The sequence below is a fragment of the Zerene cesonia genome, chromosome 17 (assembly GCF_012273895.1).
Source record: "Zerene cesonia ecotype Mississippi chromosome 17, Zerene_cesonia_1.1, whole genome shotgun sequence".
NCBI lineage: Eukaryota > Metazoa > Arthropoda > Insecta > Lepidoptera > Pieridae > Zerene > Zerene cesonia.
Genome location: NC_052118.1, coordinates 5,888,831 through 5,907,403, shown reverse-complemented (window position 1 = coordinate 5,907,403; position 18,573 = coordinate 5,888,831). Strand labels below are relative to the sequence as shown.

The 18,573-nt window shown below is 31.2% G+C and overlaps 3 protein-coding genes across 8 annotated transcripts; 2 read left to right on the top strand and 1 right to left on the bottom strand.

Annotated features, from left to right (window-relative positions):
- The first annotated feature begins 2,265 nt into the window (after positions 1 to 2,265).
- On the top strand, positions 2,266 to 5,203 carry LOC119833373. Its single transcript, XM_038357359.1, has 5 exons — positions 2,266 to 2,390; positions 3,164 to 3,215; positions 4,403 to 4,457; positions 4,703 to 4,781; positions 5,139 to 5,203. Exons 1-5 carry the CDS (start codon positions 2,324 to 2,326, stop codon positions 5,201 to 5,203), a joined length of 318 nt encoding a protein of 105 aa, XP_038213287.1. The 5' UTR covers positions 2,266 to 2,323.
- A 1,839-nt stretch (positions 5,204 to 7,042) lies between these two features.
- On the top strand, positions 7,043 to 16,714 carry LOC119833251 (putative uncharacterized protein DDB_G0282133). 6 transcript variants are annotated; one of them, XM_038357211.1, is made up of 6 exons: positions 7,043 to 7,225; positions 7,549 to 7,653; positions 8,354 to 8,420; positions 9,471 to 9,519; positions 9,836 to 10,010; positions 16,557 to 16,714. In XM_038357211.1, exons 1-6 carry the CDS (start codon positions 7,156 to 7,158, stop codon positions 16,592 to 16,594), a joined length of 504 nt encoding a protein of 167 aa, XP_038213139.1. In that variant the 5' UTR covers positions 7,043 to 7,155; the 3' UTR covers positions 16,595 to 16,714. The 6 variants fall into 6 exon arrangements, with proteins under 6 accessions (XP_038213139.1, XP_038213138.1, XP_038213133.1 ...); XM_038357210.1 differs by lacking the exon at positions 16,557 to 16,714 and adding an exon at positions 15,079 to 15,163; XM_038357205.1 differs by lacking the exon at positions 16,557 to 16,714 and having other exon boundaries at positions 7,046 to 7,225; positions 9,836 to 10,612.
- Positions 10,557 to 12,469, bottom strand: LOC119833252 (growth-blocking peptide, long form-like). Its single transcript, XM_038357212.1, has one exon. The coding sequence runs from the start codon at positions 12,183 to 12,185 to the stop codon at positions 11,751 to 11,753; it is 435 nt and encodes a 144-aa protein (XP_038213140.1). The 5' UTR covers positions 12,186 to 12,469; the 3' UTR covers positions 10,557 to 11,750.
- Positions 16,715 to 18,573: the final 1,859 nt, after the last annotated feature.

Below are 18,573 nucleotides of genomic sequence, written 5' to 3'. Positions count from 1 at the left end.
ATTTGCTTAAAAGTTGTAAATATTAAGGGAAAACTCTAGCCAATTAAGCAAGCGGCCGTATTGCTTCGAAGTTTCGAGAGTCTTGCTTGTGCTGTGTGTTCCGCGAATAGAATAGAGCGTATTGCCTTTTGATTTAAATGAGCAAACCTCTTTTGGATTACTGTACCGACTTTTGTACCTTTATCAATGTTGGAGCATGTTAAACCATTTAATTTGTCGTACTGTTAAAAATAATTCAAGCAATTTCATGAACATCCTGTTAAGTAACATATGAAACAAGAATCTATACTTATAACATAAAGTGTTCATGTTGTATAATATGTACGACAGGTACGTGAGTACTATCCCTACTAATATTATAAATGCGAAAGTAACTCTGTCTGTCTATCTGTTACGTTTTCATGTCAAAACCACTGAACCATTTTTTTTTGTTATTTGGTATGAAGGTAGAACAGAACTTGGGAATGGACATAAGATAATTTTTATCGCGAAAAAAATAGAAGAAGGAGTTGAAAGCGATATAACCGAGTTCCACGCGGGCGAAGCCGCGGGCGGAAAGCTACTAGGCAATATATTTAGTATTGTATTGATTCGCCAACAAAAGTATTTTATAAAATATAATTTAATATTATAAAAGGTTATTTGTACGAAATTCTTAATATTAATTGGATATATTTACAAAGTAAATTATAATTCCCTGGTTGAGCTTGTTACTATTACCATAAGTGCTTTGATACAGATAAAAATTAACTTCCAATCACAATAAACCCAATCAATGAAATCAATTAGTTTCTCGTAGCCCTATTCATTATATCTTACAAGCGTATATAATGTTGAAAATGTAACACTTAAAAACAAAGCGTCAGCGTCGAGTTTTAACGCGACACAGTACCTGCCCGTGAACAGATGACTACACCATTTGTTGTCGGAGGGATGTTCTGGGCATAACGGCCCTGTTTAATTGAGCTATTTGTGTTAGTCCGCCGTGACATGGCCGCAACCTAACTTTATATCCTTCTATTGTTTACGCCCGTGTTTATCTAACTTATCAATGATTTTATTCCCGTTCGTTGTGGAAATGCAATAAAATACAACCAATGGAAAACGTTTTCACTTTTGCCAGAGTATTCTGTACATATTTTATGAATTGCATTGAGACTCTTTTGCACTATCTTGAAATTTATCAACTAGGGGTTATCAAAAAGACAAAAAGATTTAAATATCCTCACACAACGTTTTACGTTCAAATAATCAATGATCATACTTGTAATATCTCAATGCATTTTTTAATTCTTAAATGTAAGCCATATTTTTCTTAGCATTGCTATTATATACCTATCTCTTATACTCATAAGAAATAATCATCATTATTAAACATAAACACACTACCTGGAACCGAAAAAAAACGGAAATTAAAAATTTGCATCGAAAATCTAGACAACAATTTATTAAGGAAGACTATAATTTACCCGGATTACCCAGGCAGGCAGATAGAAAGTAAATTTCTGAGCGAAAAAGTAAAATTTGTTTTGTGTTGCTCCCGAGAACTCCCCCGGGCGCCACATAATTCGAGAGCTTAACAAACGACCGGGATATCGCATGGGTTTCCGAGAAAATCATCACGCTTCCATATTAATGCGACCTAACCTACACTTTTCATGTTATCCTATTACATTTGACGACACCTTAAAATTATTCGAGAAAAACCCGTTCGGTTATAAAATAATACATTTTTATGCTTCGTTAGTACAGTTGAATTTTAACAAATAAAATCAAAAAATAAAACGATAAAAAAAATAATACAATAAATGAGTATTTTTTAAGTTCAAAACAATTTTATTTTTAGAAAATCGTTATTTGATTAAATTTATTAAGTCACGTATTTCAGGCCTATTATTTTAATAAATTTCGTCCCCTAACATGATAAGAATTAAGGTTTATTGGATACGACGCGTCGGCAAAGCTTCAGTGCTTCATTACTTGCTGTAACCCGCGGCGTTACTCTCGTTAAAAGTTTAAAAGTAGCACATATGTGTGTATCCAGTCTATAATCTATCTCGATACCAAATTTCATACACATCCGATAAGTTGTTCTCGGACGACAGAGTAACAAACATCCATCCATGCTTTCAAGCTATCGCGTTTATAATATTAGTAAGACATAAATATCCATGAGGCGCACGCTCAGTGTAAGATATGCCTAATTTAAAGGAAATCAGACAAATAAACTTTAATTTATAAGCAGCAGTCAAATTAGTTTACTTCAGTTCAGTGTAACGATTTGTTTTTTAACATATAAAATATTCTTAAATATTGTATAAACATGATATCAAAGAGTATTTATATACTTGTATTATGTTCATTTTTCAGCTTCATACACGCTTGGAAAGGTACGTCATGCATATATTGCTCTAAAAAAAATATTCATAACCCATATAAAAATATGTCATTTTATTTAATTTTTAGTTTTATAAAACTAAAAATTAAATAAAATGACATTTTCATGTGCCTATTAATAATATATTTTAAATAATATATTTCAAAATTTCTCAATTATGAAGCATTTCAATGCTATAAAACTAAAAATTAAATTTAACAAATCATTGAAATAATGTTTCGTATTGGTTGTGATGGTTCTTAATCATCTCAATAAATGGCGTGGGGTGCCCCTTAGGCACATGAAACCGAAAGAATAGAAGAAATTCGATTACTGTGGCGGAATCACGATTGGCCGAGAGGCTAGGCGTTGCTACGGTTAGGCATGAAACGCAGGTTCCTGCCTCGTGATCAAATTTTTTCTATTCTTTCAAAATTTCTCATATATGTCATTGTAGTTGATAATTTAATGAATTTATATTAAACTACCTGCGCCCCGCGGTTTCACCCGCGTGAGTCCGTATCCCGTAGGAATATCGGTACAAAAAGTTGCCTATATGTTATTTCAGTTTTCCAGCTGTCTACGTACCAAATTTCATTGCAATCGGTTCAGTAGTTTTTGCGTAAAAGAGTAACAAACACACACACATCCTTCCAAACTTTCGCATTTATAATATTAGTAGGATTCATCAATAATAGAGTTTCCGGTTCGAAATGGGGTGAGTAAAATATGCTGCAAATTATTGTGGTGTTGATGACAATTAATAATGAGATTTTTATTTTATAGCCCATAGTATAAATAATGGAGAAGAGGGTACTGCTGCCATGACACAAAACACGTAAGTCCAAAATATATACCACATTTTGAAACAAATTATTGCAACAGTTATGTCTCCATATTGAGCGTAGATTTGTTCGATTATTGATCTATCATTCGTATTATTATCGCTTGTTTAAATCTATTAACTTAACATTTTTAAAGGATTTCTTTTAGTTTCGTACTAAATTGTGTTTAAAATACCCTATTTTATTACTGATGCCAAATTACATACTATAAATGTTACGTTTATACATATATATAAAATTCTCGTGTCACAAATTTAGTTACTATAGTCCTCCGAATCGGCTGGACCGATTCTCATGAAATTTTGTTTGCATATCGGGTAGGTATGAGGATCCAAAATCTATTTTTCGTACCCATAAATATAAAGAGTAAGGCAGAACAGCGTAAGTCGGGTCAGTTAGTATTTATGTATGAACGCTATGAATTTAGAACCAACCGAGAATTTTTGATAACGTCAAAAATCTACATATCTCTTAAACAGTCCAGATTCAATTGTATCCTGAGATACAACGAATGTGATCAAAGAGAAAGCAGTTTCATCTTTTTCCTTCGCAAAATCACCGTTTTTTTGTAGCCTCAAACACATTGCAGAAACTGCAAAGCTTTTAGTCTACCTATTTCATGGTTTAGTTTAAATTTATATTATGCCAGAAGCATGCAATGTTGAATTATAAAAATGCATATTTATTCTTTTTGATTTAATTATTACTAAAAGTTCCCTAAGAGATGGTGTTAGTAGAATCGGATTAGAAATGCAAATTGCACAACCTAGTATCCAATCCAACTTAGTACTAAAATTCTTCATAGATGGCGTTAGTAATATAAATAGTTACAATACTCATTCTTAATTTTTTTCTAGTAATAATTGAATACAAATTAAATTAACAAATATAATAAGGGATTTTATACACAACCGCATAAAACATGTATACAAATTATATCTAAATCGGTTCATTCAACTGTATTCTCTATTTGAAATGTAATCTGGCACTTATATATTGATTTCATGGTTCATGTAACATTTGTGAGGTAGTGGTATAATTTACGAGTAAGTTTGGTTTTCTTAGTATAAAAAAATAATAATTCATTTTTGGTATATTATGGAAGGAATTTTTTTATTTCTCTGCATAATATTGTTTCAATGCACACGAAAATTAATAAATTATTTTGTTTTTCATTGAGGTATTCTAATGGATGGCAGATGTGGCAGCTCCCAGCTTGGGATTGGCTTGGCAACGTAAGCGAATTATTATTTTTAAATCATTTTTATTATATTAACTAATAAACTATTATATATATATATATTAATATCAACTGTTACCTCTTTTGCATTTTCGATTCGATTTTCTAAACTTTCATAATGAAAATATGTTACATAATGTTATATAATAAAATTAACTTAATAGCTACCTAAATGATGTATTCGCTTATTTTAAGAGTAAGCTTGGTTGTAATTATAAAAGTTTTTCTTCATTTTTTAAGATCTTTCAGTTGGGAAACGGAGTGGGATTCGAAAATAAGGCAATAATCAATATGGGAAACGATTTTTATACTTCAAGAGGTAATTTAAATTTGTATTTAATTATTAAAACATAATGTAGGTGGGTAATTAATTAAGTAGTTTCTTGGATTAAAACCCTAATAATCCTAAAAATATTAAAATTTAATATCATGAAAATAACTCTGTTTGTTCGTCCCTTCTTCACGCCTGAACCAATTAACCGATTTGGATTAAATTTGGTACAAAGATAGTTTGTAGCATAAGAAAGGACATATGATCTTATTCCGGAAAAACCTCAAGGTGTCTTTTTTCTTTTGACTACGCGAGCGAAGCAACGGCCGGAAAGCTAGATAAAAAATAATCATTTGTTTACGTATGACATACAATTACCTACTCTATTTATTTGCTGCCTTTTAGTTCTTAACCACTATTTAAAAATGATCGCTACTAGAGATATAGGTATTAAGATGATGACGTCGTAGTATGATAATAACAAAATAATGCAAATCAAATTTGGTCGACACTTACAACATAACGCGTAGCGTAGGTACGATGGATAGTGATAGGTATCTAGAAGGCACCAGAAGGTGTAATTTATTACACTCTAAGAAGTTTAATTATTTGAAAATATTAACTTGGGATCCTTCGAGGCCATACGAGGACGTCTTGGACCGATGTTGCAGTATACTGTCAGAAACTTCTCGTTCATTTAGTCCGAACTTAGTAAGATAGTTTTCCGCCTGATTTCGGATTGTTGCAAATTTAAAGCAGAGTCAAAGCGAGCTGCTCCAATCGCAAAGGCACTAAATTAGATAGCAGTTTAGAAACTCTTCGCTGGCTTAGAATTATTTACCAATAAAAATATTTTTCATGGGTTATAGGAAAATAAATGTAAAAGTAGCGCTGCGTGTTTGTTTGTTTCTCTTCCTTTCGAGTCGTTATCGAACGATTCTATATTTTGATTTTTGTGTCTGTGGATGGACGATAGGCTAGAGAATGATATAGAATGATATACTTATATTTACGGCGGTAAACCGTCTAATTTCCATGGCAATCCGGAAGCTCCTTGGAAATGATATCTACTGATTGAATTTTGAATTACTAGTTATATAAATTCCGATAGATGCTGCTCTATTCAAAATATCACAGTGATAAACTTACAGACTTACTGTAAATTTCCTTTGGCCACACGGGTTAAGTTGCGCGTGGCAGCTAATATTATCATACAACAACTCAAATATCGTCCTCATTATATTTACAACGATTATTGGTTATTGACGGTACCTTTTGATACGATTTTCTGATAGTGTAATGCAAAATGTTTAAATACCGGCATTCGAAGAAATCTTTAAAATTGTCAGTTACGAATAAGAAATTTTAACACTAAACAACATTGTCTTGTACAAAACTACAATTTTGAATACAAAGCAAGTACAGTTTACGGTTACGTGGTTTTTCAACCAGAATCCAATCTTTACAAATAAAGTCAAATATGTGAAAATCGATTGAATATAAACTAAAATAATATGTTACCTAAATAAAATTACAACTTTCATATATTAAATTAATTTAAAGTAAACAAAATTAATTTAAATATTCGCGACATCAGAATGTTAAATATAATTAAACCATAAAGATCACTGGGTCTATTTGGGACAGGTGTCTCAACGTCAAGCAGAATGGCTGCGGTGCGGTGTCTGCCGGAAGGTGTTATCAATTTGTCGCACTGTATGATATTGTCGCCGCTTTCTGTATTGTGTACCAAGATTTTATTGTCCGTTTTATAATGGACATATTCACTTACAATCATACACACAGTCGTTCATATTTCCTATGTTTTACTATGCCTATTCAGCAGTAGACTTGCACTGTTGCTACATAGCATATTTGTATTATGTTAGACTTAACCTAATAGACTTTTGTTTTTCGGAACAAATTATGGGAAAAACATTATTTTATTGTCCTGTATGAAATTCAATCTTATCAAAATCCTTCTGATATCTATATTTTTTTGAGAGGTTTCTTGTCTAAGTTTTTTTTTATAACATAAAGTCTTCTCATAAACTACTTCTCCTAAAGTCATAATACATAAATGCTTATTACAAATATACATAAAAATGTATGAAATATCATCTCATATTGACGTATTTACGATGCCTGAATATAATTATTATTATAAAAAATTATTATTAACTTCAACTAAGTGTAACAAATAATTATAACTGTTGACGCACAGAGAGGATAAGCAATGCATAATTCCGCTTAAATACAGGCAACGCATTATTTGCTGGCAACATTGGTGTTTTTTAAAAGCAGCGTCTCTATAAACGAACCGGTTTCATACACAGTACTTCCATAAGGAAATTTTTATTGTGTGGTATATCGCCACTAAATAAACTTGTCTCAAAGTTGAATCTCTATAGTTATATTTAAAATGATTTTAAAGAGTAGTATTGTTTTATTCTTCGTATTATTCGCCGCTGGCGTTCTTGGAGGAAAAAAAGGTATTCTATATTTATTAACAGAAAACACAAATATTAGACTTAAAGTTAATAAATGTCAATGTTGTTGAATTAAAATATTTATCAAAACAATAAACAAATCTTGTAAATGAAAAAGTCAATCAGTAACAATGTGATAATAATTACCAACAACATAAGACTTAAATTGAAAAGAACATACTTAATATTTGAGCAAAACAAATGTATGCTTTAAATTTATGCCAATGTAAATGTTATTAGCAACATACAAAAAATATCTTACAGTCATATGCATCTCTATAAATTTAATATTTAACCGAATATTTCCATTTCGTACTTTTTCTTAGCATCATCACCAAAGGCAGCCCAAGGAAACGACCAAGGTAATTACGGTGAATTAAACAATTATGCAGGATCTAGTCGTAAAGTCAGGCAATATCCCTACTATTACGGCAAGTATTTAACTTTTGGCAATCCAATAATAATCACGGGATGGCTACTAAAATGGTGGTAAAATTCATACAAATACATACGCAATTGTTCTAACATCTTTGTATATATTTATCTATCTGATTGAATATTATGTCATACTTTTGCTTTGTTTTTAATTCTTCCGCTAGGTTCCAGGTTGTCATAAACAAACTACATGTTTCATTGCATTGTATTAAAGTCCTCATTCACACTATCCAAGTAAAGTCTAACTATCTTATTCATTATTTACTAGCGGTCCGCCCCGGCTTCACCTGTAGTACATATATGGCCTATAGCACTCATTTTTTGATTGGATTGCGTACATATACAACAGTGAAGAAATTTTTGAAATCAGGCCAGGAGTCCTAGCTTAATGCGTTCGAACAAACACAAATTCCTCGTTTTTTTATTAGTGTACAAAGAATTCATTTACCAAAAAAAAGAACCATCTGATTATAAATAATCATTCATCTTTATTTAAATAATGTTCCTCCCTTTAATTTTTTCCAGTGGATTGTAGCCAAGCAAAGTTAATACTACAATTCCAAAATAATTATATAGAGTCATAAAGACTTTATAAGAAAAATTTTACATATTCAAGATGCTGTGAATATTTTTGCTTTACTAATACAATAGCATATCTGAATATGACTTTATAGCAATGATTTCATTTTCTTACAGATGAATATGCAAGAGAAAATGGTAACGGTCAATCGCCCTCATACTATGACAATGAAAACCAAAACGTGTAAGTAAAATTATTATAAATATATATACTTAGTTTAAAAAAATCTGAAAATTACGCTTTTAGGATAGAATTGAGTGAATTATTCCATTTGCTCTTACATAGAGTTTAGGCGCATGAATAAATTATTTAATGATCGCAATCTAAATCTGGATAATAAGATGGACTTATGAAAATGTTGTATTGTCACCGATCCGACTGATAAGTTTAATAAGTGAATAAAGTCTGTTCGTTTGAAATATTTCTTAATCGAGTCTTAAGGATTCGGTTACATACAAACAAGCATGCATATAGATTAACATAATAAGAGCGTGTTAGAATAGCTATGAAAGCTTAAAATTTTTAAAGACTTATTCATCCATGATCAAAATGCTCATTAAATAATACTTCAAATTTTAAATCAAAGTATAAGGCCATCCATATTTTGCACTTCCTAATTATAATAATATGTGTATATGTAAGTTCCAATGCAAAGAGCTGTATGAAGTACATTACTAAATAATTAATACATAAAGTGGTTGATTTTATTGCGACTTATTGAGTCGCGCATTACTAATCCTTGATTACGAACGTCCCATAAAATGTGCAATTTTTTGTCTTTATTATGTGGATGCCTTGTGTTATTGATTAATGCTGTTCATGGGAGATGGGATATATATACTAACATCAGGTAGGATTAACGAGCAAACTTAAAAAAGTTTCAACTATTTTATAATGACATTTTTAAAAGAAGTACAGTCACATAATCATCAGATAATCGACTTCCTGGTTAAAAATTCAGAACATAAGGCATATTTTTCTAATTGTTTTTATTTAAGAAAGCAAGAAATATTTCATCATCAGACGTAAAAAGAGCAGTTGAGCATGAGGAAAACTTGGATATTTTCGAATGGCTCTAAGAGTGACGTCAATATGAATACATCCTCAATAGTTGTTAACTGGTTTATGCATGATTTAAGTTTGCTCTTCTTATATATTTTTTATTGTACTCGAATACATGGTTTATCCTTAATGAATAATCATAGTCTGATTTCACCTTCCTTTTTTTTTCAGAAATAATTACGGTCAATCTGGACAAGATGGTTACTATGGCCAGAACACAGTAAGTCCTTGACTTTTTATATTTTGGAAAGATAGTTATCGGAATTTTTTTATTTTTATACAAAGTAAAAAAAAAGGTGTTTGGTCATATTAAATAAATACTGTAGACCTCATCTATAATTAATAAGTATGCCAAGCTTAGTACCTGTAGAAAAGTAAAACTTTCGATTTAGGTTTTTAAATAAAGTGGACCTCATGGTCAGAAGTTTTTAATTTACCGTTTATTATAAAAATGTTGAAATAAAGTTTAACCTTTACTTACCATACAGTTGCACTTTTAAGTCACATAAGTTAAACAATTATTTTATAATTTTTAGCCCAGATTACCAGGAAATCAACATTTTTCTATTGGAAATGGTCGAAAAAACACAAACGTTGTATCTATATCAGACAGCGAACCTTCGTACATAGTGGGATACACTAGTCATGGAGACGATTATGATAATGATCAGTACAACTACAACCGAGGACAACAGTACCCAAGCTCAAAAGGTAACAGTTTTATTACGGTAAACCAAAGACCTGGTAGGCCCGATACTGTTCTACTATCGAGTAAATCAAAGAACGGACAAAAATCTACTTTACTTGTCACTCAAGATGGAATCAATATAAATCCAGATCCCTCCTACAACAACTATCCAAATAACAACAAACGCTATAATGGCCAACAAAACTATAATCCAAAGGGATTTAATCATCGCCAAGGCCAAGACTATCAAGGTCGCTATTAACAATTTTTAAGTATTAGGTTCATTTTGAATTTTCAACTATAGATCCAAGTTCACTTTACTATATTTACTATACTCCAAGTGAAGAAAAAATGTCATTTAGGACTATCCATTTATGATTGTTTAGCAGATTATGGTCTCAAATAGAGTGTTTTGATTTTCTAAAAACGTATCAAAACGTAGGTTTCCTATATTTATTAAATTAAATTCAATGTAGTTTATAAATTAAAAATATTTAATATTCACATTTATTAATATTATAAAAGTGATAACTATAATATTATTAAAGTTACTTTCTTGTAATATATTTTAATCACATTATTTCACTTACTTTTGTAAAAGTTACTCATAGCAATATAATGTTTAGATAAATTATGTATGTATATATATTTATACATTAAAAAATTAAAAATCAATATTAATTTTTATTTAAATCATCACTTACCGTTAATTTATAACTCAGAAATGTTTTACATCCATTTTAACTGTTATCAACTCTCCATGTAAGTTCCAGTGTGTGAGAGCATCGAAAACCAGGCCATGCATTCAGATTTCAGAATAGTTATCCACTTTATGCTAATACAAATTAAATGATTCAATATTTCTCCAATCTCTCTATCTCAATTTATAGCTAGCCCAATTTTGCATATAGCATACATTTTGATTTTATGAAATGTTTATTTTTTCTTATTTTCAAACGAAATTCAAAAGAGAGTCAGAAAAGGAGTAGTAACAAGGCAACAGTCGTATGGCCTACAAATACTGTTTCCATGTTTTATATTAACTGCTTCAATCCATATCTATTGACATAAGTTCTTTACATTAATACAGTTAACCTAACCAGCCTAATTAAGGGAATAAAAATACTCAAGTAAATCAAAAACTAAATGAGCGCAAATGCAAAATCTTTTCCTTTCTACACAAAAATAAATGTAAGTATGTAGAAAATAAAATTATATAGATAGATATATGATTGGCTTAATGTTGTTTCTTTGTAAAATATAATGTATAACTTAGTAATAAGTGTTATAAAAGTCATATATAAATCAAAAGCGACCTTGGTAGAAAGAAACAATGTACTAACAAAATCGGTTCCTGTATATGGAAGACTAATCGTTTGCCCCGGCTTTGCCCAGATTGAACAGAGGTTACAAAATTACCTATATTATCTCTGAACAGTGTAGCCTACTGCTAGTGAGAGAACATTTATGATCGGTTTAATAGATACTTACAAATATTACCTCTTACAGACATGGAACGTTAGAAACTTTAATTTATTGTTTTTTTTATTTGTACAGATAAAAAAATATACATGTATAATAACTAGGAAGTAGTAGGTAAGTTGCAAAAATATGCAGAGATAGCCAGAAGGTAGTATTTTTGCATAAAGTTTTTGAGGATAACATGTTTCAAATACTGGAATATATGCAGATATTAAAATAGACCATATTATCTTATTGTTTATTATTAACAAGACATCAGTTTGTTTAGCATTAACAAGTTATTAAAAAGTCGGTAAGCACCTTCCATCAGCAGTTCTCTTGAATCCCGTGGAACACCCACCCCCAAAGTTTTCACGACCGTCTTTTTTTTCCGTTGTGCTAATAGATACAACAGTCGAAGGAGATTCTATAACATCTGATTTCACAGTACTATATTTGATTGTTTCTGTATCTGTATTTGGAAAAACAATTGGCATTTCACTTGTAGACACTTTTTCAATTGTATTTACTTCTGGTTGTGGTGCAGCCGAAGTTGTGCTGGTAGTTATTTCGTTGCGCGGGCCTTCCTTGTTCGGATGTAACACTCCTCTTATATCATCTCTTATTTTGTGAGATTTTTCATGTAGTGATTCGGCGATATCTCTTAAGAGCCCTGCATTCGATAATGCACAGCAAAAAATAAGACAGAGACAAAATAATAAATTGAATCGCTTCATTATAATCACAAATATTCGTCGCAAATAAGTCCACTATATTACTGGCAACTGTGGTTAATTTACCCAATTAAATAAAGATATGTACGTGACCTTTTAACCTCGGAGTAATGAAAGCGATAATACGTTCAAGCAGTCGTTTCCAATAACAATTTTACTGTAGTAGGTAATTTAACGTAATACTTAGCCCATACTTATTAGAACTTTTACTGGAGCTGAAATCAGAAATATGTACATGAATTTGTAGTCATTTAATTATAAAATACGTTAAAATAATCGTAACACCAACCTTTATAACTTTTGTCTACAGTTTCCATAACGATCACGTCTGTAGCCATCGGGACAATCTAAGTCCGGCACTCTTATAATTTGGCTTGCATCGACGCTTTCTGTAGTGGTTGAAGTAGCCATTCGTATTTTATCGTGGAAATTAAATACAACTCCTGATTCTACTGATATAATAACACCCAAAACTAAAACTGCTAATACTATTGCAAATTTTACGTCCATTTTAATGAATCGTAGTTAGCAAACTGCGGAATACATACAATGGGAAATGTAAATTTATTACTCAATATCAAAAAGGACTTCTGCACACTCCGAGTCTATCTTTCACCTTTCCAGCTTCACATGAAACAATGTTTGGAGGCACATCAATCATACTTGTATCAGATTTATCATCCGGGTCACTATTCCGTTTATTTTTCTCAATTACACTTTCTGCGTTTGGTTTAAAATGTGATGATAGTCCAAGAATATCTTTAAGAGGATTAGCGAAAATACTAACAAAATCCTGTGATGAAAATGGAAACGAATTCACACATAACAAAAATTGAACAAAAATACTAAAGACTACTATATGCAAGAACGATCGCGTCATATTATATGAATAGACTCAGAGAACACAATTCGCTTATCAGTCACAACTTCCAACCGGTCAACAAGAATCGTTATCTATTCTTATGATTAATATTTAACCTCGTTATATATTCTAGCACGTATCGTTCTTAGAAATGATTAAATGATACAGTCAAATAGTTTTATATTACGCTGATTGTTTGTAATCTCATAAAAAATTACATGTTTTTATTATATCCGGCTTACTAATGTAAGCTAAAATGTTTAATAGAAATATAAAGTTTTAACACCTATCTACTGACCTTATGTATGGTCCTTGCAAAGAGGGCATAAACACTTTGGGTGTTTATTTATAGCCCCGTTATAATTTAATTCATGACTACTCAAATATTATTTATTCATCATTGTAACATCTCATCAGAAAAGCTCGCAATACAAACTCACCTCAGTGATTCCAACCGCTTGGGAAAAAGGATAGTTAATTTTGATCCACAATTACGGTTAGCAAAATTTATAACCATAATCAGGTCTGTTGTTGTTTTCAAATAATTCTTATATGCAGAATCATGGAACTTATTAATTAATTGATTCGCGTGATATTTTATCGTTTATCCATTCTGATAATAGTAAAATCCAAAGCATCCTTTGATAATAATATTGCCGCTTAATGAAATATGTCGGAAACGCAGTGTGAGCATCAAAGGAATTTCATAATTAAAACGTCTACCCTTTTGGATCATAATATCCGAATTTCTATTACAGATACTTTTTAACGTGCATTGAAATAAGATATATGCATGTTATGACATGTATTCATCAAAATTTGTAATTTTATACTTAACGCCATCGACGGCTTAGAATCATAGAATTGAGATGACATAACTTTCACATTGCATAAATCTCGTGTTTTTGCCAATACGATAAAATAAATTTATTGTATCACTTTAGTTTCGTGAAGTAGATTTGTGTATCCAATATTTTTCCATCTGAATATTTGCGTACAATTCAAATTCAACGCACATTCGGACGCAGAACGTTTCACCTGCCATAGTTTATTACCTATTCAACGAACTCGTACAAATAAAATTGTATAATGCATAAGCGAATAGCGAATGGAGAGTTTGATTTACGAGGCAGCGGGTGGCCGCTCGAGTTACGTGTTGAATAACTAACATCAGACCATTGGAACGCTCTATCATAATCTATATAAACATAAAGCATCTCATAGGGGGATAAGACCTTATTTCGGCCTGGACCCTGGGTCAACTAGCTCACTTAAAGACTAAGAAGAGCATATTCATATCGTCAAATAATACTATGATATTTTTTGCAATTAATGAATCAAGATTATTGAAAAAACTAATTAATTTGATACAACTGCTTGTCCGTTTAATATGTATCAAACTATCTAAACGTTCATGCAAAATCTAAGGCGAATTTGATGTTTAATAAATATGTGATATAAATTCACTGAGGGTTCAATATCAGCCTGATAAGTACGATATAACGCCTGAACTAGTAGCAGACAGTAACGTTTTACTAAATAGAATATTTAAAGCCAGAATTACATAGAATTAAAAGTAACCAAAAACAAATATCACCATCTGCTACCAATATCATATACACATTTATTTTTATCACCTTTTCATTTCGTCCATCAAATGGCCTTCACTGCATTGCACAGTAAACCAGTTTTGTTATTAGTAATATCGTATTAAGATCTTGGAAGTATTCTGCCTGCATATACTCGACTGAGTGACTCATTATTGCTCCAAAGATTGATTTCAATTATCGTGAGAGCTTATAATGATCGTAGGACTTTGATTTAATTTAATATGAGTGTTGTATAAAAAATACAAATCGATTTACTCGTTACTTTATTTATTTACACTTTATTGTGCTGGCATACACAACGCATCCTTAAAATAAGTATCTTAAAACTAAACCAGCACAGCAGGCGGCCTTATCACTAAAGAGTGATCTCTTCCAGGCAACCAACTGTGAAAAAGTAATATATAAACTTATGTTTCTATTCTAGGATCAAGACTTTATACAAACACATGTACAGGAAGCCTTTTCTTCTATACAATGCTGCTTGGATTCATTAAATTATTTACATAAAATCTTGTATTGATTTAAAAAATATGAAAATACACAGCAATATTGTTATTTTTTAATATAACCATTAATACAGCAAAATATTTCCTTGTTTGGTGTTGTCAAATCCTTATATTATATTACTAATAGTACAATTTACAAGTATCAATGTTATGTCTCAATCTAAACTAATAATAAAGTTGAAGAGTTTGTTTGTATGTTTGTTTGAACGCAATAACCTCAGGAACTACTATACCATTTCAAAAAGTCTTTCACAGTTCCGTATATCCCTGAGTGTTATAAGCCACCTATATATCTACCTCAAGCGAAGCTGTGACGGGGCGCTGGTCATAAATAAAATCAAATAATCTACATATCCTTATTTAAGAATTTACCCAATACATAGAGATAAAAAACCACATTCAATTGAATCCTCAGGCAACTTTATAACTTTTACATCTTATGGCGCAGCATTCAATAAGAGAAGAATGTTAATTAATTCATGATTAAATGAATTAATCATTCCTGATAATCAGTTAATGGATAGATAAATTCCCAACCAAACGATAATGATAACGTCTTATCGAGTGTCAGGTTTGATCGTTTCAGGAAGAACAAAAACCCAGATAACTTGTAAAGTCTATTTAATCAGATGTAATTCGTATTACCTAGAACATTTTAATCATTTTAAGCCTAAGTTTATCATAAATAGTATTGTTACTAGGTATTCTTATAGTTATAGATATCTTCACAATATCTGATTATTGTGATCAACTAAACCAAGTAGTCAGTAGACAGGTATGTAGTAGGTTACTACTTGTGATACTATGTAGTAAGGAGGGAGTATCTACCAACTTCAAATAGATAATAGAGTTATCATCATCATCATCATCAGCCCATATATCGTCCCACTGCTGGGACACAAACCTCCTATAAGGGTTAAGGCCATAATCCACCATGCTGGCCAAATGCGGGTTGGCCAAGTTCTACGACGTGCCGGTTCTCAGACATGCCGGTTTCCTCACGATGTTTTCCTTCACCGTTTCGAGCAGTGGTGATGTAATCCACATGTGCAGATAAATAGAAAAAAAAAAATTCCTGTACGCTAGCCTGGTCTCGAACCCCGACTTATCGATTTTGGAGTTCGAGGTCCTCACCAATAAACCACCACTGCTAATAGAGTAATTATATTAATTTATTTTCAAGTTTGATTGGCTTTTGAAGTCGGTTCAATTGTTGTTAAAAATATTTTAGGTGATTATTGCTCATTAGAAACTGATTGCAGTGTTTATTGTGCTACTTCTCTAAATAGCAATGGAAGTCGATTATATGTTTGATAAATTTGAATGTCGTGAAATGAAAAGAATATAATGAAAGCTTAAATTGTTTTGTTGCATGCATTATTATATTTCCCTGAAGATAAAACTTTTGATGAAGACTACGAAGAATCTTCTTGACTGTTGAGTTTGTAGTAACGCCCTTGTAGACTGGTTTCAATGAAGCTCAGAGCCTCCAAGACCAAGGACTGTAATTATCCCTTTAACTGCTTACGATTATTAAAAAGCGATAACATTGTATATGGTGTTTCTCTGTTTGATTACCCGACCTTTATCTACGCCTGCAGTATGTCTGGGGATGGGGCAAATCATACGACCTATAATAAATTGCGCCACAAATTTGTTGTCTTTCGCCGCAAAATTATTTCAAAAGGAAACCCTCCTAACTCACACTAAAACTTGATGAGGATGAAGTTTGAATCAGGTCGTATTAATAAAAGTTGTTTTGGCAATAAACCCTTCCATACACAAACAATAAAACTACAATACGCATTAGTATAGAAATAGGTATTATATCAATTGGTTTTATTTTGTAACATATATACTTAGGCCGTCGGACTGCTCGTGCAGAGCCGCGAGAGGAAAGCTAGTTAAGTTATATAAATGATAATTGCTCTTCGAATTGATATATTGACACGATTCTATAAACTTCCTAGATTTCACATTTAAATTTTACAAAATTATGACACAGACAGAGATCTTTGGAACATTTTAATATGGAGTCTCGAAGTACAACAGTCGTATTGTACCTTGATATTTTATTAATATATTCAACCAAACAAAGCTATAAAAATAGTAGGAACTGAAAAGATAAAAGAGTATGCAATAAATGCTTTTACTTATTTCAAGCAAGTTAGCAAAAAAACAAGCGTCTTAAATACGAATAGAAGGGATTTTAATATCCTTAAGTAGTGATGATACTGGTTTTCCCTCTTATAAAAGACTTGCAAAGTAATCCCAAGAAGGCGTATAGATATCTTGCAAATCTGCTTGAGTCATCGCATCCTTTACAAATAAATAGGGTCCAAGAAATGTTTCAAAAGCGGTTTCCATCTCAAAAAAGGGATTTTAATATTAATTTATAAACAAATATCGATTGAAGATTATTTTGTTACACGTTCATGACGTTTTAATCTCGATATAAAATTTTCTTTCTATTATGCTTTGTATTTGATAATAACTTAATAATAAAACAGGATTTTTGTTTGTGATGTACTTGACAAAAAAATATCCTGCACAAAGTTTAAAAGCGACCACATAAAATTTAATGAGGTTTAAATTTAACGATGCTCCGTATTAAGGAAAATCGTACGCTCGACCTCCTACGAATAAAACAAATTACATCATAATACATGATTTCGACACACACACATGCACATAGACTTGATTTGGGTTTAATTCTGCGATTGCTTTATAACGTACTAGCTGCGCCCCGCGGTTTCACCCATGTAAGTCCGTATCTCGTTGGGATATCGGGGTAAAATGCTGCCTATATGTTATTCCAGTTGTTCAGCTATCTACATGCCAAATTTCATTGCAATCGGTTCAGTGGTTTTTTTTGCGTGAAAGAGCAACAAATGCACACACATCCTTACAAACGTTCGCATAATATAATATACGTATTAATAGATAATCCTACATATTAGTAGGATTATCAGTTTCGATTCCCGTTTGCTTTTAAGCATTAAAAGTCATGTTTTTATTCTCTATATATTGTCTTTGTTTTCGTCACTTATATTTAACTAGCTAATTAGTTTCTGTAAAATTAGCTGTGAGTTATAAAATAAAATAAAAAAACATTATAATTGTTCACTCAACTCAAGGACACATTGAATAGTGCTTAGGTACATATAGAATCGTATCTAATTATTACAAATATCACACCAATTTGTTAACCAATTAATTTTATTAATCTTTTAATAGTAATGCAAATCTCAATAAAACACTCATTTGAACAATAGATTCATATTTATTTAAAAAATCTCACTAATTGAGTGACTATCAATGGCACATAGTTCTGGAAATACGGAGTATGGTAAAATATTGTTAGGGGTTGTCCATTAATCACGTGATCTTTTTTTAGCATTTTTTAACCCCCC

Bases quoted from the DNA above. Each gene is read 5' to 3' on its own strand.
- LOC119833373 (XM_038357359.1), top strand. From the start codon at position 2,324: ATGATATCAAAGAGTATTTATATACTTGTATTATGTTCATTTTTCAGC. The intron at 4,458-4,702 runs GTAAGCGAATTA...TCATTTTTTAAG, and splicing joins CTTGGGATTGGCTTGGCAAC to ATCTTTCAGTTGGGAAACGG. The intron at 4,782-5,138 runs GTAATTTAAATT...GCTGCCTTTTAG, and splicing joins CGATTTTTATACTTCAAGAG to TTCTTAACCACTATTTAAAA.
- LOC119833252 (XM_038357212.1), bottom strand. From the start codon at position 12,185: ATGAAGCGATTCAATTTATTATTTTGTCTCTGTCTTATTTTTTGCTGT.
- LOC119833251 (XM_038357205.1), top strand. From the start codon at position 7,156: ATGATTTTAAAGAGTAGTATTGTTTTATTCTTCGTATTATTCGCCGCT. The intron at 7,654-8,353 runs GCAAGTATTTAA...ATTTTCTTACAG, and splicing joins GCAATATCCCTACTATTACG to ATGAATATGCAAGAGAAAAT. The intron at 9,520-9,835 runs GTAAGTCCTTGA...TATAATTTTTAG, and splicing joins GTTACTATGGCCAGAACACA to CCCAGATTACCAGGAAATCA.